The sequence below is a fragment of the Tyto alba genome, unplaced genomic scaffold (assembly GCF_018691265.1).
Source record: "Tyto alba isolate M040663 unplaced genomic scaffold, T.alba_DEE_v4.0 Super-Scaffold_5, whole genome shotgun sequence".
NCBI lineage: Eukaryota > Metazoa > Chordata > Aves > Strigiformes > Tytonidae > Tyto > Tyto alba.
This window is the reverse complement of record NW_024881326.1, coordinates 8285593-8313548: the sequence shown is the minus strand read 5'-3', so window position 1 is coordinate 8313548 and position 27956 is coordinate 8285593. Positions and strand designations below refer to the sequence as shown.

The 27956-nt window shown below is 37.0% G+C and overlaps 1 protein-coding gene across 1 annotated transcript; it reads right to left on the bottom strand.

Annotated features, from left to right (window-relative positions):
* Positions 1-367: 367 nt before the first annotated feature.
* RADX (RPA1 related single stranded DNA binding protein, X-linked) lies at positions 368-27636 on the bottom strand. The gene is made up of 15 exons (XM_032996126.2): positions 26867-27636; positions 25917-26059; positions 24798-24990; positions 21486-21594; positions 21241-21332; positions 21024-21146; positions 19847-19954; positions 18053-18220; positions 17345-17505; positions 16649-16857; positions 15428-15496; positions 10127-10206; positions 5892-6185; positions 4397-4579; positions 368-3489 (listed from the first exon to the last, which is right to left on the bottom strand). Exons 1-15 carry the CDS (start codon positions 27444-27446, stop codon positions 3344-3346), a joined length of 2658 nt encoding a protein of 885 aa, XP_032852017.2. The 5' UTR covers positions 27447-27636; the 3' UTR covers positions 368-3343.
* Positions 27637-27956: the final 320 nt, after the last annotated feature.

Genomic DNA, 27956 nt, shown 5'->3' with positions numbered 1-27956 from the left:
ATTCTCTGAATTCAGTTACTGTTGTATTCCATAACATTAGTATCAACTCTTATTTTCTTATATTAGAACACAAAAATGAAAACATTTCTAATGTCAGAACTCTGTAGTCCATAATGAAAATAAAAGACATATTGTGAAGTTGTCAAGACCTTTTTCCCATTTTTCTGCAAAAGTCATGCTGCACACCGTTGAAAGCCAAGGGAAACTGCAATTGGTGGCATATATTTTGATGGAAGCTTGACCTAGATCTCGCATAAAGGTTCTTTAAAAGAGTAAACACGGCTGTGGAAGAGACTATTGCAAAACTGAAACCGCTTTCAGAAGTGAAAAGAAAAGGTAAAGAAGCTGAAAGAAATAATCCAAGACATTTGCATATATTAATTCATTTATTTATATTCTTCAGTTCTGTGTTGCACTAATTCTACATCACATTAATTCAAAACTGATCTTACATCTATGAACTAGCAAGTTTAATACACTCAAAAGTACCATTAGTTACATATAGTTTACCACGATTTTATTTGAAATTAATGCTGGAAACATAAGAAATATGCAAATGTAAGATTTTAGAGTACAATTCTTGGGTTGGGTATGAATTCTACAGTTAGGAAATGTGCTCTGATAGTATTCTACCCACAGCAGCGGCAACATACAGCAGCAAAAAAGATCATTCCTGTGACTTTTGCAGGAGAAAAGATTCTGTATCTTGGTTTAACATGGCAAAATTGACATGTTTTGACAGACTCAGAATCAAAAATACTTTGGTTTTATACTTGCATCAATAAACACCAAGCGAAATAAAACAGTAAGTCGTTTCTTTGCAGAGAGGACCTTCACCCCAGTGCTATACAGTGCTGGTTTGGCAGGGACGAGGGAGGCAGAGTGGTGGAACTATGTATTAATACTGCAACATTTCATAAACTGAAGTTGGCATATTAAGTTCAGTGTAACTTACAGGGATGGGATAAGTGCCTCTACAGAATGACCAAGGGTACTGAAATTCCAAATCTACTACAGGCATTGAATATTCTCTAGCTACACACAAAAAGCCTGTGCTTCTAACACTGGCACTTCACTCTGCAAGAGTAAGTATCTCTCCTTCAAGCTTTTACCATGAAAAATCTCAACCACCACTTCTGTAAAATGAAATTACATGCTTTAAAGTCTCAAGCACATTTTATACATATTCCGCACCATTCTGATATTTCTTTTAGAGTTAGGAAGTCCTAACATGGAGGATGAAACGATTAACGCTATGTGTTTAAAGTGTAATAAGCAGTGCAAATGTGACGAACAGCATTTGCTGCATTTCTGTTGCATGGGATGGATGGAGTGGCTAGTGCAACTGAATAGAGTGGCTCTGTGACAGTGCCAGCCACATGAGTCCTTTCGTACAAAGATATTTACTTTAAAAGTTGCTTCTAGAAATAATGGTTTCATTAAAATCAGACTTCAACCTGAAGTATATCTAAATAAAAAATACTGGCTGACACAGTCAGCATGGCTCAGTTTGGTATGCGAAGTGCTTATCTCTCTCACTCTAGAGCAATGGCCTCTATCTTCACAAACCCATAAGCAACAAAATTACACAATAACATATTGCCAGCAACACCATGTTCTTCTTGGGCTGGTATGTTTTGGTTTTGCCTTCTGTGGCAAGGTTACAAGGTATTCTGATAGGCATGGGTTGACAAACATTGCTCTAGAACTAATACTGCGTGATCCATACAAAATATAAACATACAATATGTAGTCACATTTAACTTCTAATCCCTGTACAATTCAAGTTAAACTTTTCTCATGAATACATTTTTAAACTGTAAACCACAGTAGACAGACTAATTTTACCAATTTCTTTAGAATGTTAAGGCTTTTACTTTTTATCTGAAGTTGCCTATGAAGTTGTACTATAATAAAGACAGTTACATTTCTCCTTTAATTACCATTAACTGAAGTCAGGGTACAGAATAAGTACTTGAAGACAAAGTCCACTGTCCCCAGGGCAGACTAGTGAGCTGCTAGTTGAAAGAGATACTCCTCAATTACCAACAGGCTGCTAAAAGGTGCCTAGAAGTTTTCCAAAAAAGAATAAATCTGTTCCTATAAATTAACACTGTGGGCTTCGGTCAATAATGGTACAATTTAACTGGCAAGCTTCCATAATGCAATCATTTCTTCTCAAAGAATTGAACTGAGACCAGCATTTCACATGGACAAATTGTCAAATAGCAATGTATTTTAGCTCCTACTTGAGAATAATTTTCTAAGCATCCAGTTGTATACATTATTTGAGGTTGTTTGACATGGAGGAGGAAAAAGTGGGACTTAGTTCCGAACTCAGCAGAAGTCAGCTGCTACTTACAGGCTAAATTTGACAGAATTTTACAGGGTCTCTTGCTCTTGTGGAAGTAGCAGCTTCTTGCAGCTGCTGAGCTCCTTCACATACTCGGAATACAGCTGTTAGTGAAGGTTAGAGGTGATCAACAGGAAAAATCATAATGGTGTGACAATCTGTATCCTGCCATGATAAGCACTCCTTAAAGACAGTTTTTCTCTTGCAAAGCCAGAAGCAAGTTCCACTAACAAAGTTTATCTTTAAAAATATTTAAGTATTTTTTTATTAATAAATAAAATACTTTAAAAACTTTTAGGTTATATACTCGCTACTCTATGCTGTATATACAAAAGCAGACATACAAAACCACAGCAGTTGACGTTGCTAAGCTAAAAAGAACTCAAAGTTGCTCTTGGATCACCGAGTCCAATGCCCAGTACTAAAGGCACTATGGCACTTAATCCCTTTCACAAACACAGTAAGCTTCAAGCCTAAAGAGCAGTTAGTTTGCCCCTAGTACCTTCCACTAAGAGATCACTATAGAATGTAACAGCTCTAATCATCAAAATTATTCTGCCAGCCTAAATTTATATCACAGCCAGTTAATTCTTTTGCAAACATTGCCTGCAATGCAATGCAAACATTCTAATTCCTCACCCTGATATATACATTTCCTGTGTATGTATGTGCACATACAGAGAAAGGGAGGTGATAATCATACCCCTTGGTTTCCTATCAAAAGATAAGCTCACTGTATTGCCTATTCATCCTTCTTGAACATAAGTGACCAATACATTGTGTTATCTGTTTCAAGACTGCAGAAAAATAAAGGCAACAATCGTCCTCCTCAGCTACGTGGATGACCATTACAATTGCTCCAGGAATCATAATTTTATGATTGTGTCTGCTAGTTCTACAAAAGTGCAATGTGTAGAGGGACCATTCAAGTTACAGTAATTTTATTTCCCTCCTTTCAAGCAATATAAATTTGAAAAATAAGTTATTAAGTTACACTGATTCCAGCACATCAGGTTCCACTGTCTTGTAGATTTTGCTCAGAAAGACTTCCACCTTATCATCACCCAAGTGACAGATGTCCAAGATGCAGACAACATGTTTGCCATCTAGATCCGTTGCTGCTTTTACAATTTCATCTAGAAGTTAAGAAAAAGTGTTTTAATATACATATAGTAAAAAGGTATACTAAATTGACATTGTTTTCCATGCAATAATGTGTATATGTTTGAGCTTCTTTCAGTGAAAAACCTTACTCTAACCATTAAATGCTGGCCTACTGTGATTTTTTTTCTTTATAGAATTTTATTAGTGAATTCAATGACTAGAAATGACAGCATCAGAACTTAGATATGGAAAAGCTGAAATATGCATTACTTAACTATTACTGCTTCTCAGATTTCACAGTATTATTCAAGGAAAAGTAAAGATGTATTTAAATAAAATCAGCTCTGTCTATATAAACATGCAGGAAAACACAATGCTTATATTGCACTTTGTAGTATGTTACACATTGACAGTGTTCACCATATATGTTGTGAGGTGCTAGTAATTAGAAGCATATGCTGAAGGAAAATAATTCAATAGCAGGCAAACAGTTCAGTTTACAGGCACTGTAGCCTATACTGTGTTAAAGCAGCTGGTCAAAGTGACATCAGTGAAATGGACTGATGGATTGACAATTACTCCACTCTATTTCAAAGCAGATCAAGGCAAATAGTTACGTGCTCAGCCACATGTACTGACTTCTATGCCAGTATAACGTTGCATCAATAAATAACTGCAAATACTACCTAGGTCACTTAGGAGTTTGTGGTTTGGGTATTAAAACACTATCTTCAGAGTATGAGAACAGCTCCAGTAAAAACTGCCCTGAATGTTCAGTATTACATCTATTTACTAAAGGTGGTCACATAGAATTTACGTATCTTTCACTGAAGAGGTGAACAATGTCTGACCTACACCAGAGATTTCTATAGAGGATTAACTCTTGAAAGATAAACCAAGAAACAATAAATGACTAATGACAGTGAAAGCCAGTCTCACTTGGAAGTAGAAACATGTCACAACGCCTTCCATTGCTAGTGGCCTTCTCCTGACATGCAGAGATGCAACTCATGCAAGACAATAATGTATCATTTTGAATGTCTTCTAGTTGAAATAAGTGGGGATCTTCAGGACAAAACAGTGGAAGAAATGCAACATCTATTGCAACATCATGGTTTATACCTGGTGAAAAAAACATCTAAGTTAGCAGAAAACTTCATCTTCAGCCCATTAGCAACTTCATGCGTCATTTTTTTTTTTTTTTTTAAAAAACCAAACTATTGCAGGCTGAACACCGATTTTCATTTACTTGTTCTTTGTCCATTAATTAATAACTGATGTCTAAAAATACATTTTAATATATACATGTATATTCATTTATACATAAGGCACATTCAAATTGATATGATGTAACATTCGAGGCTAACAACGCTGTTAGCTCAGAAAATATTAAAACATTGGTAGCCATTGCACATTCTTCTTTAACTTTAGCACTGTTACAAGGGCAGAAAAATTAATTTTACAACCAGTGTATCCACGCAGTATGAGATGCAGTACTTGTGCTATTTTCATATTGAATATTGTATTTTAAGTCCCGGGAGTCTAATGACTGTAAATATTCAAACACATTCTCTGCAAATCTCCCTTAGCAAATAATGAAAACTTTTAAATTATGGGAATGTTAACATCAGCATTGTTAAGCTAGGCAATTTCTTTCTCCTTTTAATGGGAAAACAAAATCAAACAGATTAATAGCCCACAGTAATGCTAACAAACAGATAAACATCAACTTGCGTATGCATATTTTAACAAGTTACAATCAATCAAGTGGCACTTTGTACTAATCAGAAGCAGCAGACAGCAGTTGATGAGTATAGCTAAAATACAGCCCTTAAATTTTCTAGCATGGAGGAAAGGCACTCCAGGAGCAACAGTACTCAAAAAACAACTCTATGAGAGTAAAGCTCATAAGAAGCATTTATAGTTGTCCTTTTCGCTTTAAGAACACTAACCTGTTTCTGATGAATACCCCTCCAGCAGGAATGTCAGCTGACAATCAAGTGCAATTGAATAATTTACCTGATTATGTCAGACTGGTTGCACTAGTGAACAGGACCTACCTCTAATTGTAATAATCAACAGCTTAAGGACTACAGACATTCTTCAAATGATACCCATAAACCGGTACACAAAATTGCTATGATATGAAAAGTGATACTAGAAACAAGACATCTGATCATTTAATTTCAAGGTATTTTTAATGAGAATTACAGTTTTCAGGTAAAAAATGATCCTAAATAATGATTCTAACAAAAAAATCTGCCAAGCATTTTTTTAAACTTCAAGAAATATTCAGAATCAACTGGTTAATTTAGAGAAATCCATTCAGTTTCCAAAGAACTTTCAAGTCATTCTCAAGCTAATGCAGCAAAGAGCTAAGATCTTATACTGCTCTTGCTTAACCATTTCAGAAGCCGAGCTACCAAATACTTACCCAGAACTGTCACTTCATAATACCCAAGGCCACTAGCACTTTTAAACTCATTGATATTTTTATCTGTTCTGATTTCTTTTGGCTCGTGCACTGCTGCATGAAGGTTGTACTGTTGCATAAGTAAGTCCTTGTGCACATAATCAAATTTACGCGGGATGCTTTCTGGAAAAATTGTGCTGTGATGTAAGTATTTCATTAACTTGTCTTTCACTTGTGCCCACAGGTCACTCTGCCACGAATCGCAAGTTCTTCCAGTCTCTTCAGTTTCAGGTATATCACTCAATCCTTCTTGGTCTATTATAAACACAGAAAATATTTAGCTGCTTATACGCTCATATCACTTCTCTGCTAGATGAGAAATATTTTCATTAGAACACTTCAATTATGAAGACATAGGAGAATGTTCAAAACATACAGCACAATGAATTAAACTAGGGTTGGAACATGAGTAAACTGGTAACACTGGTAACTAGTCTTGTAGTAAAAAGACTTATTTCCCCACATGAAAAGCATTATCGTGGCTTGTTTTTGGAGGGCACGTAACTTATTTAATGAACAGCCAGAAACTATGAAAACACGTTTAAAATGGGTACAAATGAAAGTAAAGTTTTCCATCCCTTGCACAATAACTATATGCTTACATTGAGAACTACGCTACATTTAAAATTTCTTGCTATACAGTCAATGAAAGCTCTGTTCTTCCCTATTACATGCAACTTGAGAATTGTTAATTGTAAAAGCTTGTATAACCATCATCTCCCATTTTGAAGGCAAGTGTTAAGCCCCACCTTCTGTGGTTATCAGAAAGCTCTTTTCAAAATATTCCCAGTATAGCCTTGCATCTCCTTCATCTCCTGTGAAACAACTGCTCATCAAGTAGCCTTCTGAACAGGGTATATTTTCCACTCCAACATTTTTCTGTGAACATGCTTTTTTTACTTTCCTTCTTTTTAATGTCTTAATTGCTATGATGGAGTATCAGGATGGTCAAAAATGAAGAAACCAGAATATACACAGACAAACTTGATACAACATATGCAAGAACATTCAACAAGGGAAATAAGAGTCTTGCTGCATTGAATTAGACAACAAAGGACAGTGAATTTAAAGAAAAATAACAATAACACTGAAATGGAAAGTGTGCTCTGGATTGCATAAAGCAGTCTGCAGTATTTTTCTCACAGAACTGGAATTCATCATATAAGGTAAAGGGGCACATGAAAGCTTCTACAAGAAGAAACATTTTTTTCTTACCATTTTACTTGGAGAATTACACTGTTCTCTACAAGCATGAAGACTTAATACTATATATTAGACAAAGTTTCAGATTCTAAAAACTCTTTCTAAAACTTCAATCATTACTTTTCCCTCCTTGATGTATGATTCGTGCTGTAAGTTGTATATCCTACTTGTACACTCACTACTAACTTAGCATAAACAGATGTGTAATCAGGACAGCAGAGCAGAAATAGCCACTGATGGTTATTTAAACAGTAAGATGCTGAAATCTAACAATCTGATCATACTTTAGAAGAAAAATAAAGCAAATGTTTGAACTGCTCTTGGCAGCGAGGACTACTTTCTTTTTTAAACCAATCAAAAATATAAAAATTTCTATGATGAACATTTAAAATCAAAATTTCCTAGAAAAAACAATTGAGATGAAACCTATTTTGAATTCAGTTAGCAGGATTTTTTTTTTAAATCTACTGTATAATCACAGTACACAGCGGATGTTTTTTTCTTGTAAAAATTTAGAAATTAATTTGATCATCAGTCTACTATAAAGTTTCTTTCTTGCAAACACTTTTTTTTAATAAATGAGTCAGTGCATTTCTGCTTTACAGTTATGTTTTGTTATCTTACAGCACAGACTGCAATCTTTTAACTTCTTTGTACCTCTTGCAAAAACAGTATCGGCAGTAAATGAAGTTACAGTGAGTGAACCATATCCCAGTACAGCTTCCCCCAAGATACTTCAACATTTAAAAAATACATTTTAATAATTTATCTTGTTTTCAATATCTCTATCGGCTCCTTTTGTACATCTACCCAATGACTATCCAAAAAGTGTTACTGTGATGCAGGCTGCTATGATATAGAGCTGCTAAGAGACAAAAGTGTCAGCACCACTAATGCATAGTTACAAAGGGAGGAGGGGAAAAATTTCATGTTCCCATAAACAGCTTCTAAAGGCAGCTATGGGCAGTTTCCCTTGCTGGCATTTAAAAAAACAAAAGCTCTGTCTGGGACTATGGCAACAATGCTATGAAGCTTAGACTAGGAACACTTTTCCATTTTATATGGTACCTATGACTTCCATATCAGTAAAAGGAAAAATAAGTATATGATACATAATTAATATATAATCTCAGAATACTGCAAAAGAAAAAGTATCTTCAAAATCTGAAGGAACACAGCATAGAAAAGAGTTCACTTTGATACATATACCATAATTAGTAAGCTTGTTAAGCAAAATAAAAACATGCTGTTATTTATATTAAACTAGCATCAGCTAAACTATTAGTATTTTATATAAGATTAATAATATTGCCGTGGGACTGATGTGAGAAAAATATGTGCATATGTTGAGTAGCTACATTTACTAGCATATTCATATTATTGCATACTTACATTAGATGAGAGACTGATTTATTTTGGACTATACTCAAAATATCAGTCAACTGAAGTTAAATAGGGTTTCACATGCAGTGAGGAAATACCAGTGTAAATGATATTTTAATTTAAGAATAAAAGTATCTAAGGTATTTATATCTAAAATACAGATAAGTATCTAATGCAATATCTCTTTACTACAGTCAAAAAATGATGCATGTATTTCACTGTACATCTTAATTCACATCCTTTTTTTTTTTTTTTTTTTTTGGTAAACCAACCTTTTAAACCAACTCATTGAAATCACATAAATGCATTCATTTTATGAGATCTACACAATATCCCAATATTTCTAGAGAGTAACAGCATTGCACAATAAACATTAAAGCTACCAAAAATTGCTGTAAAAATAATTTCAGGTGGGAACATTCAATCTGATTTCTTGTTTTTAAAAGCAAGGAATTTCACTGAAGACTAACAACCAATAAAGTAATTAATTCTCAAATTTACTTACAGATACGTTTTCTTACTTTTGAAAAACACATCTCTACATAGTTCCTGAGGCTGCTCTTTCTCTGGAATAAAACTTCACTTTAAACAATCACCTGTATAAATTTTTCTCCAATTTGAAAGTTTCCTCACCATTTCAGTCTCTTTGATATATTAAACATTTGGGAAAATTCACTGTAATTTCTGTTGCTTTAAAGCAGCACAATGGAGTAGATCATCATCAATAGGCTTCAAAGATAACCTACTGCTGTCGTTACTAAATTAAGATGAACTGCTGCCTTGCAAATATAAAAGGATGGACAACATTATACATAATATAGCCATACATAGAAGTAAATTGGCAGATGTTAATGTTGGGACAGACGCTAGTAGTAGACAAACTTTCAGATAAAATTACATGATTCAGAGTATATTTAGTCAGCTTTGAAAACAGGAAAACATGTCAAAATATTTGCATGAAATTAAAACCAGACCAAGCTGTACACGACAACTGACAAATTAGACTTCTTTCTTCATCCAAAAATAGATATCAAGAAACTAACTGCATGCAATGAGTTTATTTTCAATTGCACAGGAAGAAAGAAAAAGTTAATAATATTAATGTAGAAAAATCCCTAAACTGAGCATAATTCTTATTACTGGCTTGTATGTTTTATCCATTTCCTCCCCACATCTTGTATTTGTCTTTTTAATTAGGTACTCCCATAGCTTTGGGGCTACCTTTCCAGAGAGGGACAATTTTATCACATGCAGGTCACTATAACAAGAAAACTGCCATGAGAAAATGTGAGGTCTTATGCTAGTAAAGGCTTCTGAGGTACAAAAGTAACTTAAAATTTGTGTAAACGAACACTGAGAATTTATTCCCCCATACTGGAAAACAACCCAACACTGTCCTTCCAGCCATCCTTTAGATGGGACGTGACTGAGCAGAATGACATTAAGAATATATTTCTACAGTGGCTCTCTGAAGGTTGATGCAGCCAGATGTACAGGAGGGCTGTCTTGACAAACAAGGGTTATAAGGATATCTTTGTTGCCTATTGGACCTGAAAACAAAAAGTAGGCTTAAACCTCCCAAGGTTATGTAGCAACTATTTGCAACGTACCTGTGCAGTACTGTGAACTGTCTGAAACAGCCTGTCCATTTTTATCTTGCACAAAATCTTCATGTTGAAATTCATCCAAGCTATAAAAAGAAAGTTATAGCATATGTATATTTAAAATCTATTTAACCTCAAATACTATGCAGCAAAAGTTCAAACCTTGACAGATTTCTAGTGACAAACGAGGCAAAGCTCAAATGAGTGGGCACTAGTACCTGGTCTCATAACACAAGACTTGTAACAGAGCAGCTTGACATAACGAGACCTACTATGCTCAGTAAATCGGTTTTGAAGAGCTTAGGACAAGAACTGCTGTATTTTTTTTCTTTATGGAGTAGATAGGAAAGTGGTTTACACTCAAAAAAGAGTGTTTGTTGCCCTCTACTGGGCACCTACTGAAATAGTATGTGTGACACTAAAAGCTGAACGTCACCGATGACAACAGTTTTATGACTTGATCCTGATCCTAAAAAATGATTGCACAGCATGCTGCTGCGCTTTCCTATCAGCACCCTTCAGCAGTCGAAAAAAAAAAAAAAAAAGCATGAATGAAGCCGCATCATCACTCCAGAATCCAGAAAGATAAATTCGAAACATTTTTTCCTTTGGACATACTACCCTGCTGTAACAATCAGTTCAATGAGGCAAACTAGATTTCTGTTATACTTCCATTTTCAAACATGAAATTTTTAATTAACAGAAAGTAACTATTCTCTAACAATCTCTAATGAATTACCTAGGATATTATGCAGGAAAAAAACGTAACAGATACTGTGCAGCCATGGCATGGTAAAATAAACTCTTAGGCCCATTTATTCCTTTCTTTTTTGCTCTGTTCCCCTTATAAACTCGCCATGATGTCTGAATAAACTTAGGAAAAAAGACTACCTCGATTATTTTGCATCACAAATAACTGAGACATAGGCAAGACTTTATTTAGGTACTATTAAAACTCCAGACTACCGAAGTAGTTACTAATACAATTTTTTAATTGCAAATACACAGACAGTGAAAAGGGAATCAAAACCAAACATGCTGTTTAGTAGGATGTTCTGTATTTCAGTCATAAGGATTTACAGATTTTTTTTTCAACTTTTCCCATTTCATACTAGGATATATCATGAAAATTTAATGTCAGTGTTTCATAACAAATGGAAAAATCTAAAATCTAATGACAAGGTAAAAGGAAATGCATTGTGGTTTCTGAGTATGAAAGTACATTTTATGAAAGCACTATCATCATGGTGTGGGCTAAGTCCTGGAGTGGCCTTATGATCTCCAACTCTAGGCACAAAAGAGTCCTCACTTAAGCGGCATAAACTGTGCAGTTGAGGTTTCAAACATCTAATTTAACAAATAAAAAAAGCTGCCACAAGAAGAATTTAAACCAGCATGACCCTACTTGCTTCCTACCAATCACCCAAGTTTCTGAGCAGAGCTGTGTTGAAAATGGTGGTAAATGAAAATTTGTATGTGTTTCTATGTGACTTGTAGTCCAAAGTATTTTTCAAATGTTGAGGTCCAGGGCAACCTCTGGAAGATACATGCAAGATGTCAGATCTGTGTTTATTCAGTGGTATTTTTATGTTTTCTGATGAAAGACAGTAGGAAAGTTTGTCTCTCTTGAAAATTATAATTCAGTAATTACATTGTGCTTCCTATGGTATTATTTCTAGATAAAAGAATGTTTCCATTAAAATAGTACCTTATGAAGAATTAATTCCTTTTACAAGAATCATCATGGGAAGTAATTACCATGTATGCATAACAATAAATTAAACCTTTACATGCCAACTATATTAATACAGTTTCAAAACTATTAACAAAAGTAGTCTAATTAGAAATTAATGCCCACAAAACTAATTCTCACTTTCAAGACTTGGACTTCTCAACAAGAGACATTAAAATCTAGCACGTTAGGAAAGGCTTGCTCAGAAATCAACGTGTCAAGTTAAATACATGCCAACTTCCCCCTTCATTAAAGCAGAGGATTAAACCTAGTCATACTGCCGACAAGTTGATGTTACAGAAATGGCTTATTTTTCTCTCAGAATTCTCTAGTTTTGGAGGTGAATTGGCTCTGATTTAGAGCTGGTAGAGCCTCTGAAAAATATGAAAATAACTTGTCACAATTTTCCCCCATTTCTTTCACAGATCTGTAGCTGGGATGATTTCTCTTCCCTGGCTGACATGTTATTCCTAGGACTGCTTTGCGCTGGATGTGTGTGCAGTGTAACTTGAACTAGGTCGAAAGGGAAACCTACTTGTCTATACACACAATTTACATGCTGCTTTGCCAGTCAGTATGTCTGCAAGCCACCTGACATAACCCAAATCCTTCCATTTACTGCAATATGCTATGGCTGTTGTACACCAAAACATTCCTACTTTGCCCATGCCAGCTTTATGAGAATTTGTGCCATGCCGAATCTGCTATTCCCAGCCTGCATTCTGCAGACTCCCCTTTGCACGGATGCCCACTTGCAAAAAAGCCTTTATTCAGCATTTCCAGATGCACTGGCATTCATCTTTTCACTCATTTTACTTTAAAGTATTGCCATGAAAATAACACTAATCAAAATAGATGACAGATGAATACTTTTAGAAAATATTGGGAAAATAAGCACGTCTCGTGCTTCACACCTATTTACTGAGAAAGAAAATAGTTACAACTTGTAGCTACGGCCAAATGATGCAAGGTATTAGAGTGGCTCAAAACAACAAAACAAAACACCCCACTCACTGATACATAACTGGTAAAAGCCTTATTTTATAGACTAGTTTGAAATCAGCTTAACTCCACCATTATGACACTATTACGGTATATGCATCTACCACAGCAGTAACAGGAAAACCAAACAGCCTTCTACAATAATTTGACAAGTCTACAGAAATTGATTGTTGGTATCTACCAATTTGTCCCTGAAAAATTCTGATTTATGTGAAAAAGAGGTCTGAAGGAAATGTCAAATTCTGGGAAACCTTCAGTCATGCAAACCTCAAGCTGAATTTTCCTGTATTATGGAATCCTCATCCCTTAGCTCTCATCAGGGGGGAGGAAAAAAAGAAAAAAAGGTCTAAGTTACATAAACATTTAGAAGTGAAACTGCAAGGATAAAGGCATACAAACATGTTACTTTCAAGAAGTACAGAGTGTGAGCATGTAGTGCACCAGCAACTCCACGGTAACTGCAGTGCTAAACTTACAAATACTAAAATGCTAAGGAAACTACTGGGTTTTGTTTACTTCCATATAAAACAAGACTTTCTGAAATTCCTGATCTTTTCCTATTCACAATAAACTATCAATTAAACTACTTTGGGGCATATTAAATGCTTAAAGGTACATTTATGTTGAATGTCTCTACTAGCAAGGATATAAATACCAACAATAATATTAAAGTAACCAGTTTCCTCTTACCTTGTTCTTTCTGAAACCCTTAATAATCAGATAAATAAGTTAACTCAGAAATGTAGGAACTGAGGCTGTCAATAAACAGCCTTAAAATAAGCTTTTACTGTTTAAGAACAAAAAAACCTTAAAAAAATGCAACCACATGCTGAAAAATTGCACAGAATACTTGGTGCAAAATAATCTAAGATAGAATATATACTTCAAAATACATTTCTACTGTTGTTATTTCAGTAACATATTAAAATATTTCAATGAGAGGTAACATTCTGCTACTTCTAAGTAACAGAACATAAAACAATGCAATTTTAAGGTATGTCAGGCTAACTTTTAACTTTTTTTTTGCAATTTGGAGAATTCAGCACAACTTCATAGTTAATTACAGAAATACACAAGTTACCTTTTAATTATATAGAGTGAAACAGCTTTCCATAATCCAACACACACTTTCTCCTCCTTTAGTTGGGGTTCTAGCACTAATGGCATAGAGAGGACACAGGTAGCAAGGAGAGTAGCAGATTGAGAAAAGCAGAGAACAAAGTAAACATGCCTTAACTTTTTGCTTCACTTTCAAGAAATGGGGAAAAAAACATTCCTCCCACCCTCCAACTCCCAAGAAAAAAAGGAACATTTCTCAACATTTTCCTATGGATTTGTGCCATAAGTCTCTGCAAACTCCTGCATCATGTGCAAAGATGTGACCTTAAAGTCAGGTGTCACATTTTTAATGAACAGGCTGGAGTGCCAGGCGATCATTTCCCCCAGAAAATGCAATATCTGCCAAGAGCACCAGAGGAAACAACAGACGTGGGCTCAAAGGAGCCTCATTTATCCCACAGAAAAAGCTGCTGCAAATTAGCTTCCAGGAAATGTTTTTCAAGAATACAGGCATGCTTGTAGGGCTGTGATGCTGGCAGAATGGTCAACAACTTATCAACTCCATCATTACTATTGATGCTATATCCCTAGCACCATGATTCTTTCTTTTAGGGGGGGATGAAAGAGGCGCTAAAAGCAAAATAAGGCAGCAACTGAGGGGTATACATTCTGGTGACACAAGCCCAAATCACCTCTGTCAAAAATCCCAAACATCTGAAGTTACTGACAACAAAGAGTTCAAATGTTCAAGTTACCTTAGCTGTGTTTGGAACAAATGACAAGAATTAATGGCCCTTAAACAAAATGCATGAAGGAAAGTAGCTTTTTACTCCAGACTAACAAATAAAACACTCATTCTTAATAATTTCCCATTTATAGTTATTTCATTCAGTTCCAGAATTCTCAGGACTCTGTATTTGAAGTTCCTATACAGATTGGAAAAAAAATAAAAATAAAATAAAAAAAATTCTTTCTTTGGATCCAAACAGAGTTCAATAAAAACTGAGCACTGGGTAGTGGAAGGAGCCAAGTGGTTTCTCAGGGACAACTATACTTACACCTCTGTAGCATCAAGGATGATGCACAGCTCAGCCATTGCTAGCAAATCCTTTAAAGCTATTACACTCTTCACTCTGCTTGCTAATTAAGCATCCCTCCCACCTTTGATTTTCCTACTTAAACTGTCACCTCTCTGAAATAAAAACCACATATATTACACTGCTTATCATGATGCACCCTTGTTATTATATACTCCCTAAGAAGCACAAGTAGCAATATAAAAATATGTTTAGTAACACACTCAATATGATGTTTCAGAATAAAAAAATCCAATATATTTGAACTAGAATCAGTGCAGAAGAAGTGAACATGAAATATTAAACTCTACCCTGATTTGTTCTTCCATTTCACTTCCGTAGAGATTCATGACCTGTAAAAGCTTCACTTTTTAGTGAAACAAATATCTTTGTTTTATCACTGCAATTATTTAACATAATTAACTTCACATGACTTACCCAGATTTTCTTCTCGCAGACCGTGTGAAATAGGGGTAAGGTGATACAGGAATAACAGATGCACTTCCCCTTAAAGTAGGAAATTCACCATTATTGTACAGTATTTAAGTGGAAATATACAAAATGAAGAACATGCATGTTTTTCTTTCAGGCAGAACTAACATAAGACACTCAAATAATGGAATTTTTCTTACGGAAATGAAATCCACTAACAAGTTTGCTATAACACTGACAAGACAAAACTTCTATTCACCAGGGTTTTCTTAGTCTTAAATTTTCATTCAATTCTAATTACATTTAATCTCATTTCCCTCAAAATATTCTGGATACCTACCCCTCTTCTCACACTATGACTTTTGGATGTGAAAAGCTGAGAAGAAAAATATACCCTTTATAGCATGGAAAATCCATTACAAGAAAAAAAAGACGTGCCTGGCTAGAATTTTGCAACATTAAATCTGTCAGTGTATACACCAGGGTTTTAATACTCAGTATGGGTACAGGAGATTCTGCACAAACATTGTAACAAAGGGCAATCTTATACAAGCAGATATTTTACTCTTGAATCCAAGACAGTTGTATCAAATTACTTTGTCTTACTCCATTTCATTGTATTGGACTGATATCCTTTGTCTATGTCTGACTAGATGCAGTACAATTTCATGAAAACCCATCACAAGCAGAGCCACAGTACAAGTTATTTTGAGCCTTTATGTTAGCACACAACCACCATCTACTTGCCCTTCTGACAACAAGTTACACCTACGTGCAGAACATTCCATTAACCAGAAAGAAAAAATAAGGTATACTTGAAATTAAAGAACAGGTATACCAGATCCTGATTCTGCACTTTCAGTGAAGAAATCTTATTTCCTCACACCACTATAACCGTTGCTCGTCCCACGGCTATGTCACTAAACTATATATGGTTCAAGTATCAACTATGTTTATTTCAGATCTGTGAGATTAACAACAAAGTACCATAAATATGAATCAGAAGAGAGCACTGCAAAGCAGACATCTGCTTTAATCAATCCTTCATGAGCCTGAACAGTATAATTGACATCACCTGATGATGGGTAAAGTACCTAACTACCTTTCAAGGATTAAATTATATATGCTTTTAAAGCTTTTTGATATATTTTCTATGGCTTGATCTCTGAATTAATTTCTGTAAACACTTTTTAGAAGATCCGCTACATATTTATGAAGAGAGCTTACTGTTCTGAATCTGTATTTGATCTGTGTGGTGTCCTCCTCTTCACTGAACTCCTTTTTGGCAGTCGAGTTTGGTGCTGATGTTGTTCTTCAGGTGTGCAATGTGGCCTCAGAAAAGACTTAACTTCTTTATTTTGAAGGCTGGCATTTTTCCCCTTGTGAACATAGTCTTCTCTGGACACAGAACTTTCAGGAGACTGAGAAGTATCTTTCTGCAACAACAGTCAATTGTTTAAGAGTTTCAAAGCACTTAAAGCTATTGCTTCCAGTTCAAAATCCTGTAAGTTTTAAAGGAACAGAACAATTTACCCCACCTTTTGAAAGTCACATTGTATCTAGCAGAAATAGCTTCTAATCATATTAACAATATAAATTCTGTCTAGAAAGTGACATTGAGCATGTTGCAGTAGTTGTCTCTCCCACATGCTAATTTACATTAGGTTATCCAGTCAGTCAAACTAGTAACTTCTAAACAGTTAGGTAGTTTTATAGAGGATTGCCATAACACTTTCAGAAAAGCACTGAATCATTGCTTTTTAAAAAGTTCTAAATGATGACTTTCAAAAATTTTGCTTTCAAATTGCAAATGAAATTAATTGAGACAATGTAACTAGGTTCTGAGCTCAAATGCAAAATTCTTCTTTCTGATTATGATCATAGTTGCTTAAGTGCTATAGCATTGATTCTCAAACATTGTACCTGAGTAAGTTCCACTCCTGACGCTTCTTCAGCTGCATTGCCACAGCTGATGTATCTTATGGCACTAATTATTCCCTGAACAGCAATGCGCTTGTGTTCTCTGTAGTGCAAGTCTTCAATCTCTTTCCCCATTTCACCTATGGCTTTCAAAACTGATTCAACTGCAAAAAAGAAATTTCCAGAAACAAGTTTTAAAGAAATATAGCATCAAAACATCTGAATGCAAGGCTCAAAAGAAAAGTAAGGAGAATTTGTTACTAAATATTAAATTGATTTGAAATTATGTTTTTGAAGAATTTGAAATCTTTTTGCTGTTCACATCACTTGGAAAAAAAAATTAAACAGTAAAACTCTTTAGCTCACAAGCATCTTCTAGTATGCATTATCAGATACCACAATTTCTGTTTCAGGTGAAATTCCTAATTCACTGCCTTCCATATAACTGTCTTCAATTGTGATTTAACAGACTATTCCGAGTAAAACTTCTGGGCAGATCTGTAACTCATGTAAGCTGCTACAGTTCTCCTGCAGCTAACGATACTGGTGCCATGTAAAATGAGGATTTAGCCTACGATATTTCTTACACATTACAAACTTGTGTAATCACTAATAGTAACCCTGTTGCTTTTTAACTAGTGCCTTAAGTGCTTGGATTAAGACTGAACTGAAAAAGGCTACAAAACTTAAAGATATTTGACAGTATGATACCTTTATTGTTTTTACAGTACTTCAAAAAGTTATTTGGAGGTCTTGGAAAAGGATAATAGCCACCAATGACAGTTTTCTTCATTTGATCAGCTTCGTTTTGTGTTTTAGTCCACTGAATGAAGTTTTTTACTTTGGCATCCTTTGTGTATGGCTGGCCCTTGTGCCATCCTTTTAAAACAAAAATAAGCAGGTATTAAAACCAAAGCACGTTACTATCATCCGTTCTCATCTCGAAACTAGCATGTAGAAAAAATTAATTAAGAAAAACTAGAGTAGAGAATACAAAAGACATCTTTCCACTAGTCAACAGTGCTTTATGAAATCAGTATCTTGAATTCCTTGACTAACATTTGCATTTGGCACAGAAAGTTAAACAAATATAAAATAAAAGAAATAAAACAACCAGTAAAAATGCTACTATAGAATACTTTCTCAGAGGAACATACAAAACAACAAAATGATCAGAAATTGGTTTATTAGGAGGAAAAAGCAGACAAATCATCTTCATAGAGTTCAGTGAAGATTGTTACTGATAATTGGCAATGTATGTACTCATTGTTGGCTGCTTTAAAACTAAGATACGGACTAAATACCAGTTTTATTAAATAAATTGTATTATGACCAGATCTATGTCTAACTTGTGAACTGAAATAGTTCTTACCCAATGGTTTGCAATCACCAGCTGTAGTTCTCACATAGGACCCAAACAGGCATAAAATGAACTAAACCCCAGGTGAGTGAAAGATTAAGTATTTAATTAGAAAATTAAGCACAAAATACACTGAAGGAAAGCAAAGAACAAAAATCTAAAATCTAAATCTGAATCATTAAAAACCTATTAACAAAAGACTGGCTTGTTTTGCTAGTCCAGTTAAGCACAGAACACCCTACCCAGTTTGGCAGAAAAGACCACGTGTATAGAACTCACTATGTCCAAGTACTTTTTTAGCATGTATTTTTCTCTATTCTTACTTGTCAGTGGAAAGATTTGGACTGGGTGACTGATATGTTCGGAACACTGAATAAATGAGCTGGATAAACAAACACAGGAAAGATACACTTACTGCATCTTATACTCCCTTGCAATTAGGCCAGTACATCACTCACTTGCGACACTACTATAATCTGCCTCCTGATTCAAGAGCAAATACACTACAAACAGCTGTGCTGGGTCCTGCCTGTGACATAGCGCCTAGTGATATCTAGTGCACAGTATCACAAGACTGTAAACAGTATTGTAACTGCAGATGGGAGTATTCAAAGATGACTATCTAGAAGGAACACTCCTTCAATGCAGCCCAGCATCACATCCATTACCAGACCACGTGGTCTGCATAAGGCCCTGCACATTGGGAAAGATGAAACATAATAGCTCTCCAAATATTTGGTGAAAAAGAGTAGCTAACATAAATTTAGGACAACTTTACCCATTATTTTTTTCTGTAATAAGGAAATCTGTAAGCCAGAAAAGCTGCAAGTGATTTTTAATGTTTTTAAGAAAGTGGTAATCTGCATTGCTACGCTATCAAAGGATTAAAGCAGTCTAAAAGAATTAGTAAATATATGACTTAATCTAATAATACGTACATACTTTTCATAAGATATACCCATTACTGCCTCACAAGAACACCATTTGCTTTTTTTTCTTTTTGCAATGGTATTTCATTATTAACTCAAAGTCACTTCTGACAGGGAAATTAATACTATGCACTGATTACTTTGTTGTAAAACAAAAATACTCTTTCCAAAGAAATAAGATGAGCACTACATAAAACTAAAACTAGTTTAAGTTACCTGTAATGAATATCTGACTTTCATTTGAAGTCGTAAGGTAAATTGTGCTGGAAGGATTCTCAGTGAAGTCCCGTACCACTCTCATCTGTGTACACACCAAATACGTCACTGGAGAAAAAAAACCCCGAACCTTAATTTTTTTTCCTGATATTTCACTGATTTTACAGTGTCATGACTGACACACAATGAATTCATCTTAAGTACTCTAAACAGGTCATTGCAGTTCTTGACCCTACAAATGCTTCAGCACGTATTGAGCCTCCGTTCCAAATTACAACATGGAGATATAATTACATTTTCAACTTAATAACTGTGCAAGAAAATTTCAGCATATATATTAGGGCTAAAACATGAAATACTTTCTCAGTTGGGACATCAATGAAACAAATAGTAAAAATATAGATATCAGATGGCTGTGTTTCTTAAGGGTAATCATCGAATCATAGTATACCAGGTTGGAAGGGACCTCAAAGATCATCCAGTCCAACCTTAGTAAGTATAAAATCATGGAAAGCACAAGAAATCATGACATGCCACTGCAAAACTTCTAAATAAGAGTACAAAGTCACTCTTTTGTTAAAATCTCTGTTAAACACTGGAATGCCATTCTTTGCTATTTCCCCAGAACACTCATGATAAATGCAGCCATAATAGAAATATGATATAAAAAATGCACACAACACCAACCGGTGTTAATGAAAGGATGAGTGCTTGGAAGCAAATACAAAGAAGGCAATAAGAAATATCTAAAGCTCCTTTAAAATCCTTAATTAAGGATTGCTGTTTTAAATTTATCATTCTTAGCTTACATACAATAACTAACACAGTAATAGATTTGACCAGCTGCCTTCTTTATTTGCCTCTGATGCAAGAGATGTTGCCCCAGGTGCTTCACTTAAGTTTCTCTGAAATTAATGAGATCAGACGAGCCCCAGGTGCAGCTGCCCATCTATTTGTTTAGACTAACTGGCAGGTTGCAATATGGTACAGGTTTCAAATACTTAAACAAATTTTTTTAACTTTTAAATTTTCATTTCTTATCAGCTATTTTCTGTTTGAAGAGATAAACCATAGTATTTTTTTATTCGGTGGTAATTATACTCAGAATGTAAAATTAGCAACCAACTAGAGAAACACTATAAATAATTATTAATAAGTATTATAGAGAGATGAATACTTGGATGAATATGCTCAAACACATCTGGCTGAGAAGTTGCAAATAATTCCAGTATGAATGGTTGATCTGAAGTCCCATCAACGGCATGTGCCCAACGATAGAGCCAGAAGTCTTCACCATGTTCTATATAAACAAATATTAAGAAAAACGTATAAGCATTTATTCAGAAAGTTAAAAATTGTTTGATAAATTCTGAAAGTCATATTTATAGAAAAACCTCTCTTTCTTGCTCGTTCAGCCCTTCCTACAAATGTCACAAGACCAATAACATCACAGGAATGATTGTTTGGCAAGTCATCCAGTTCTGACCTAAAACCAAAACAGAACAAGGATGTGAGTATTTGTTAATAACAACACATAAAGCTTTCTCAGAAACTTTTCAAAAAACATTTTAAATTAACATTCGGTATAATGTACCGAAATTTAAGTTGCAGCCTGACAACCAACAAAATTCTATTTTACCTTGTGATAAACCGGTATTTAACTTCAGGTAATCCCCACTCTGGCTTAACCATTTCTTCTGGAATAATATTTATTTTAGTAGGAGGATCTCGAACATTAAGGCTGATTTCTGACAAAGAAAAAAAAAGCCAGTAACATTTAAGGCATGAATACAAATTAAAAAAACCCCCAAATATTAAAAAAAAAAAAATATTCAAAAATCAGGGTAGAGTTTCTTAAATGAAGTATTCTAACTATATCACTGCTTGTGAAATTATTAATCAATTCCTCTGACTTTATATTTTCATCAAAATAAAGTAAGGAATTCAGGTACAGCACCCAAAAATGCAATTTTATAATCTGAGCAATGTTAAACTTTCCCATTCCCTACATGAACCAATTAGATCCATCCAGCCAGATATTTTAAAAACCAGCAACAGAAACTAATGCTTCAATACTAATTAGATACAAAGGACTTTTTACGTTAGCTGCATTCTCAAATTTCACTAAGATCTAAAATTGACTTGCAGACAGTGAAGTAAAACAGAAGACAATCTAGCGGATGAGAACTTCCACATCTGATACCAGTTCAGGTAGTTATTAATATGATAGAAATACACCATGGCAGGAAACAAAAAGTCTTCTCATGTCTATTCCATAGCATCTGAAAAATTTAATTTATTAAGCAGATTGTTTAGATGCTGAATAACAAACAGGGTGGAACACTGGGGCAAAGGAAGGGTTCTGCAACCAGATAAAAAATACAGGGAATGGCTTCAGCACCTAGAATACACAAGGTGGAACTCTATTGTCTCTCTCATAAAAAGACAAACCTTGCTGGTACAAAAAAGACACAATCTGGTGAAGTTTCTACAAGATGCTTGGGTTTGGGTAAAGGATTATTCAAATAACGCACCCAGAAAAGTAACTAGTTATAAATAATGTATACAATTGTTTATGTAATAGTATCTGGCCCCCTCACTCTAGCAGTGCAACATTAGGAAGGTGTTATACTTGAAATGAGACCCTCTACTTAAGACTTTTCTTTTGGCTGCTAATTTATAGAAATGTATTTGGAAGACAATTACGGTTTTGCATATGGTGTTTTAGGACAGCATTTCAGAGAAAATTCCTGAAAACAAAACTTTCCAATGCATCAGAACTATTTACCAGTGGTTTTGTCATTTTGAGATTAGATGAAAGTCATACACTCAACTCAGGGCTATACCCTGGGATAATTCAGAAGCTAAGGTCAGTCCAGGCTATTTGAAACAGCAGTTTTCATCAGCACCACACAAATTCAGTGATCTGTGAGATGCACACATTGCTAGTAGTAGAATTCTATGTGTTGGTACTATTTAAGCTCCAAAGGTTTTAGGTCCTGAGAGAGCACCTCTCAGCATGTCATACAATGCTGCAGCTGCAAAGAGAAGCAAGCAATGCAGAACTCACTTCTCAGAAATCTAGGAATGTACCAGAAGCATACTGTCTTGCAAGAAATCTTGATTTGGAAAGTCCTTCCCCTTGTGGCCTTGTTAACCCTCCAGATACAACCATTCACCTGTAGATGTTGTAAAACGTAAGGAAACACTGGGAAGATGGGATTTGATGGAATTACAAATTAGAAATAGATGATGAAAAAAGTAATTGTTACTTAAGCAATTCAGTGTAATTGATTGCTTTAACTAGCTGAAGAACTTTCAGAGCACTCAATGTGCATGCTTAAAAAAAGCTGAAATATTACCAAATATTGGGCATATACAGAGATATTTATATTAATGGAGTAATTAGTAAGCCATTTCACTTAATTTGAACAAAATAAAACCCATGCACCAGGAGTTGCATAAAATCAATTTTATAACTGCTCTAGAAATTTTTCTGGATATTCTGTTCTCTTTAGATTCTCTTCTTACAGGATATATGGGCATAAGACCCACCAATGCATGGTATTATGTGCTTTGTGAGTTCATATTAGGACAAAATTCTCAGCTTTGTGCTGAGAAAAGAAATAAGATACTGTACACATATTGATATGAACCAGAGATTAGTGATTTCTACAGTTTATCCATGGTCTGAAAATACCGCATGGCACTTTCCTATAGACTGATTTTAATTCTTCCACTGCAAATCTGTTACCATTTACAGTCCATTGGTCTAATTTTCCATTCTGATCTCTTCGTTAACATTTCCATCCCAATAATGCTTGCAGAAATCAGTAGTGTAGTGTGAATGAAGCTGTATCTGCCCATAGAGAAAGTCGCCTCATAAAGCATATTTCACTCTGTCCTTTTCCTGCAGAAAGATTTTGTAGCCATTGTAACTGTTTTCAGGGCTGGTTTGTAATCATCATTAGCTCCTCTCACACACTGCCATTTCTAGCTAAGCATTTTTCTCTCCTACCATCAGAAACACTTCTGGCATTAAAGTCTGGTTTCAAGACAAAGATACATTAGGCAGAGGATACACTGTTTCTAGCAGTGAAAAGATTGTTTATTTTTGCGCACCATAGCACCCACATTATGAAACTGTCATTGTTAGTACGTTATACATACATCATCCTTCAGCAGCACACATATTCACTTGTTTCAAGTTATCTGAATGTTGGTTATCACTTTGAGTATAAAAGCACAAAAAAGGAAAGAACTCATGTTCAAGAGAAAAAAAAAAAAACCTGTTGACCAAATACAGTTTGAAAAGGCTATTACTGTTATATTGCAATACTTGTATTTCTGTAGCATAGCTCCTTTGAGTATCTATCACACTAAATAACTGCAAGTAAGAAAATACTTTCTCATAGCCAAGGAATATTCTTCATATATGCACTCCCCACGGTGCTGCTGCTTCAGCACAGACAGCTGTCATCAACGCAACTTTTTATTCAGTGGAGCTCTGCAGATACTCTGGGCCTTCACCATATACACTAAAATCTAAAGTCAGATGAGGTGACAATGTGCTTCAGTGACCTGAACAAGGTGTGAGCAGTGCACAAATGGTGTCTGCATTATTCATCAGGAAATAGAATCAGATTAAAATTCAGTACCAGAGGCCTGTCTTTATGACTCCAATACTTGAAATCATGGATTAGATTTTTATTTCCTTATTTTTTAAATAAAGGTTTTAACTAATTGTGGCAATACATTTTGTAGACATGATCCAAATATAAACAGGAAATAAGAACCTGGATGCTAAGACACCTTTCAGAGCTAATATTTAAGGATATATACCTTAGCAATTAGTCTCAGCAATGGATCACTTTCTATTTTATTTCTGTGAAGAGCTACCTTTTTACAGCTATATTTCATTGAATCAAAACAGGTTTCTGCAATACTTAACCAATTGTAGCAAATCTCTTCATCTGTGAATCCCCGGGGGTTGGCTGTGTTTTAAATGGATAACTGGCTTTGATAGCATACTGTTCAAGAAGAAGTACTGTGCCAACCTTCATACTGTTATACCATTCAGGACATAATGAATTCCACAAAACCATTGACATCATGCCTGAACTATCAGCAACTTCAAAGTAAGCCTAAAGAGAAAGAAAAAGAGACAAAATACATTCATCTTTTATTTATCATCATTCTGGTAGGTATTTATTTTGGATAATGCATCGGCTACTTGACTCATGAACAATTTCTCTGATTACTACAAATGGATACAGAGTATGCTCCAAAACCTATATTTAATTCTAGAGTTGAAGGAATCCCTAATTTCCACAAAAGAATTCTTCCACAACTACCCCAGCCCAAATTCTTATCTTTTCTGTGATCAGCAATGGTAGATGATACCAGTTTCACTCTATGGTTTAAGACAGTTTAACAAATCTTTATCTCAACCCATGTTTTTTTTCATCATTTTTGCTCTTCCATTTCTCTCTCCCACTTCCCTGGAGAGGGCAGGGGAGAGCAAGCAACCAGCAGGTGAGTGCTTATTTGCTGGCTAGGACCAACCCACCACACTTCATATCTCCATTTCCAAGAAGCTCTACACAAAACTATCACAAGCAAAACATATTAGGAAAATCATTAAGAATTTTACAGTAAAACAATCTATCTGCAAGTCAACAGGTGAGAGAATTAGGGGATACAAATTGTTAAAGTGTTTGCCCCCCCCCCCCCCTTTTTGGACAAGACAAACTCCAACTTCCAAAGCCTAGAGACCAGCAGAAACATTTAGGCTGTTAAGCTACTAAAAACTCCAAATATTATTTTCTTCACAAAAAGCTCAACTGAACTATAGTTACTGAAACACGTCCACCACAGTTTGTATGTACAATCACTAAATTCACCATTTCCTACTCTAAAGGGCTCAGCATTTTTTTAAGGTAGCATTTTTAATATAAAGTAGCTACAACATAAAAATTAACTTTATGTGCTTATTATATGGGAATAATGATTTCCAAGTATCCCACAGCTATTTGTTCGAGTGTTAACCTATGTATTTATCCCTCTTTACCTGATAAGGCATATCCATTTTTTTCTCTGGTTTCCCGTAGTACCTTAGTCTAGATTTGTACAGGACTCTCACAAGAAGAGGATGGAAGTGAACTCTGCTTCTCCAGGTCATTTCCAGCTGACCGAGAGAAGTCAGCTTGGAGACTAAGGAAAAAAAAAAAAAAAAATTAAAAAAAAAAAAAAAAGACCAAAGGCAGGGAAAAAATAAAGTAAGACCAAAAAAGATCATTCATGATTGAACACTAAGTTTTCTGGAGTAAAGTGCACAAACCAGGATGTCACGTGCATTTTCTTAATGTTTCTAGCATTTAAAAAGGCTCATTTGCTGATACTATTCACCATGAAATCCTGTTCTGAGCTATCTTCACACATCATAGCTTTGTTTTGGTTTGGTTTTTTTTTTTTTAATTGAAACAGCGATGACAGAAGTGTTGTCAGATGAGCGGAAGAGCTACTACAAGACATCAACATTAGCCTACAAGGGTATCGCACCTGTGCAGAAGTCCTCACCAGGCTCCGTGGACTGGCCTGAGCCCCTCAACACTGACAATATTTTTGGGTGGCAACTTCCAGGTGCGATCACCCAGTCCTGCTAACTAGCCAAGAGGCTACTGCTGGAACAGCTGGCTTCGACACCTCTGAAGACTAGGTGCAAGCACCACAGCTACTTTTCTCAGTCAACTTTTCGAAAAGTTTAAAAAACCCCTCTCAAAATAACACGAGCATGTGAACTGTGACACGTACGGCACGTCCGTACTGATGCCCGCGGCAACCGGAGGGTCACTTCTGATCGGGGAGGTCTGCCCAGCCGCACAAGCGACCGTGCCCTCTCACCTCTGCGGGCGCCTGGGGACAGCTTCAGCAGCACAGACCTCCCCGGGGCGCCCGGCTGCCTCCGGGCCGGTTTCCACCTCCATCCCCTTCCTCTAAAGCCGCCTCCTCTCCGCTTACCGTCGACGTCCACCTGCGCCTGGGCCTTGTCCGCCACCCACATGTCTCCGTAGGGATCCTCGTTGTTCCACAGCGGCAGGTAGCGCTTCTTCTCCCCGCGGAGGGGCGGCGGGCGGGGGCGGAGCAGAGTGGCGGGGGGCCCGGTGCCCCCCACCCGCTCCAGCTCCTCCAGGCAGAGGAAGCCGTAGTTGAGGCGCTTCTCGTCGTACAGGTAAGAGCAGCGCGTGAGGCGCAGGCGCGCGCCGGCGCGCAGGTGCGCGCGCTGCACCAGGCCGCTGAGGCGCGGCGCCAGGTAGCAGCGCTCCTGGCACGCGCCGTCCGCCAGCGTCACGTCGTACCAGTACTGCGCGGCGGCGGCGGGCGGCGGCGGCGGCGGCTCGGCCAGGTACCGCTCCACCGCCACCACCGTGACGGGGGGCGGCTCCGCGGGGGCCACGCTCAGCTGGGAGGATCCCCGCACTTCCTCAAAGACCCGCTGGAGCCAGGAGGCCCCGCCGCCGCCCGGCGCCGCCGCCGCCGCCCCCCGCCGCTCCTCGGCGGGGCGGGCGCTCCCGTCGCGTTCCGGCGGAGGATCCTGCATGACAGTTTGCTGGCGGCCCCTCCCCCGCGCCGCGCTGCTCGCAGGCGAGGGGAGCCGGGGCCCGGGCCGCGGCCAAGGGAGCGGGAGGGCGGCGGGAAGACGGCGGCCTCGCTCTCCTGCTGTCACAGGCTGAGCCGGGCCGCCGCCATGGCGCGCGCGTAGGGCGGGGCTGGTGTGCGCGCGCGCCGCGTCCCATTCAAAGCTCCCAACGGTCGCGGAGGGGGGAGGGGTGGAGCCGGCGGACGGTTGTGGGGGCGGGCGCTGGGGGGAGACGGTGACAGGAAGGTGGCGGCAGCAGCGGGGAGAGCGAGCGTGGCTGGGGCGGGGGCGCTGGGGAGGAAGCGGAGGCCCGGGGAGGCGGTGGGAGGAGCCGCCGCGGGGCCGCCGGCAATAAATAGCCGGGCGGCGGCGACAGGGGGGGCTTGCTGAGCGCCGGGGGGGGGCTCGGCCGTTAGAAGCCCAGCCTGGGGGCTGCGGCGCGGGGGGGTTGTTTGTTTGTGCGTTTGCTGC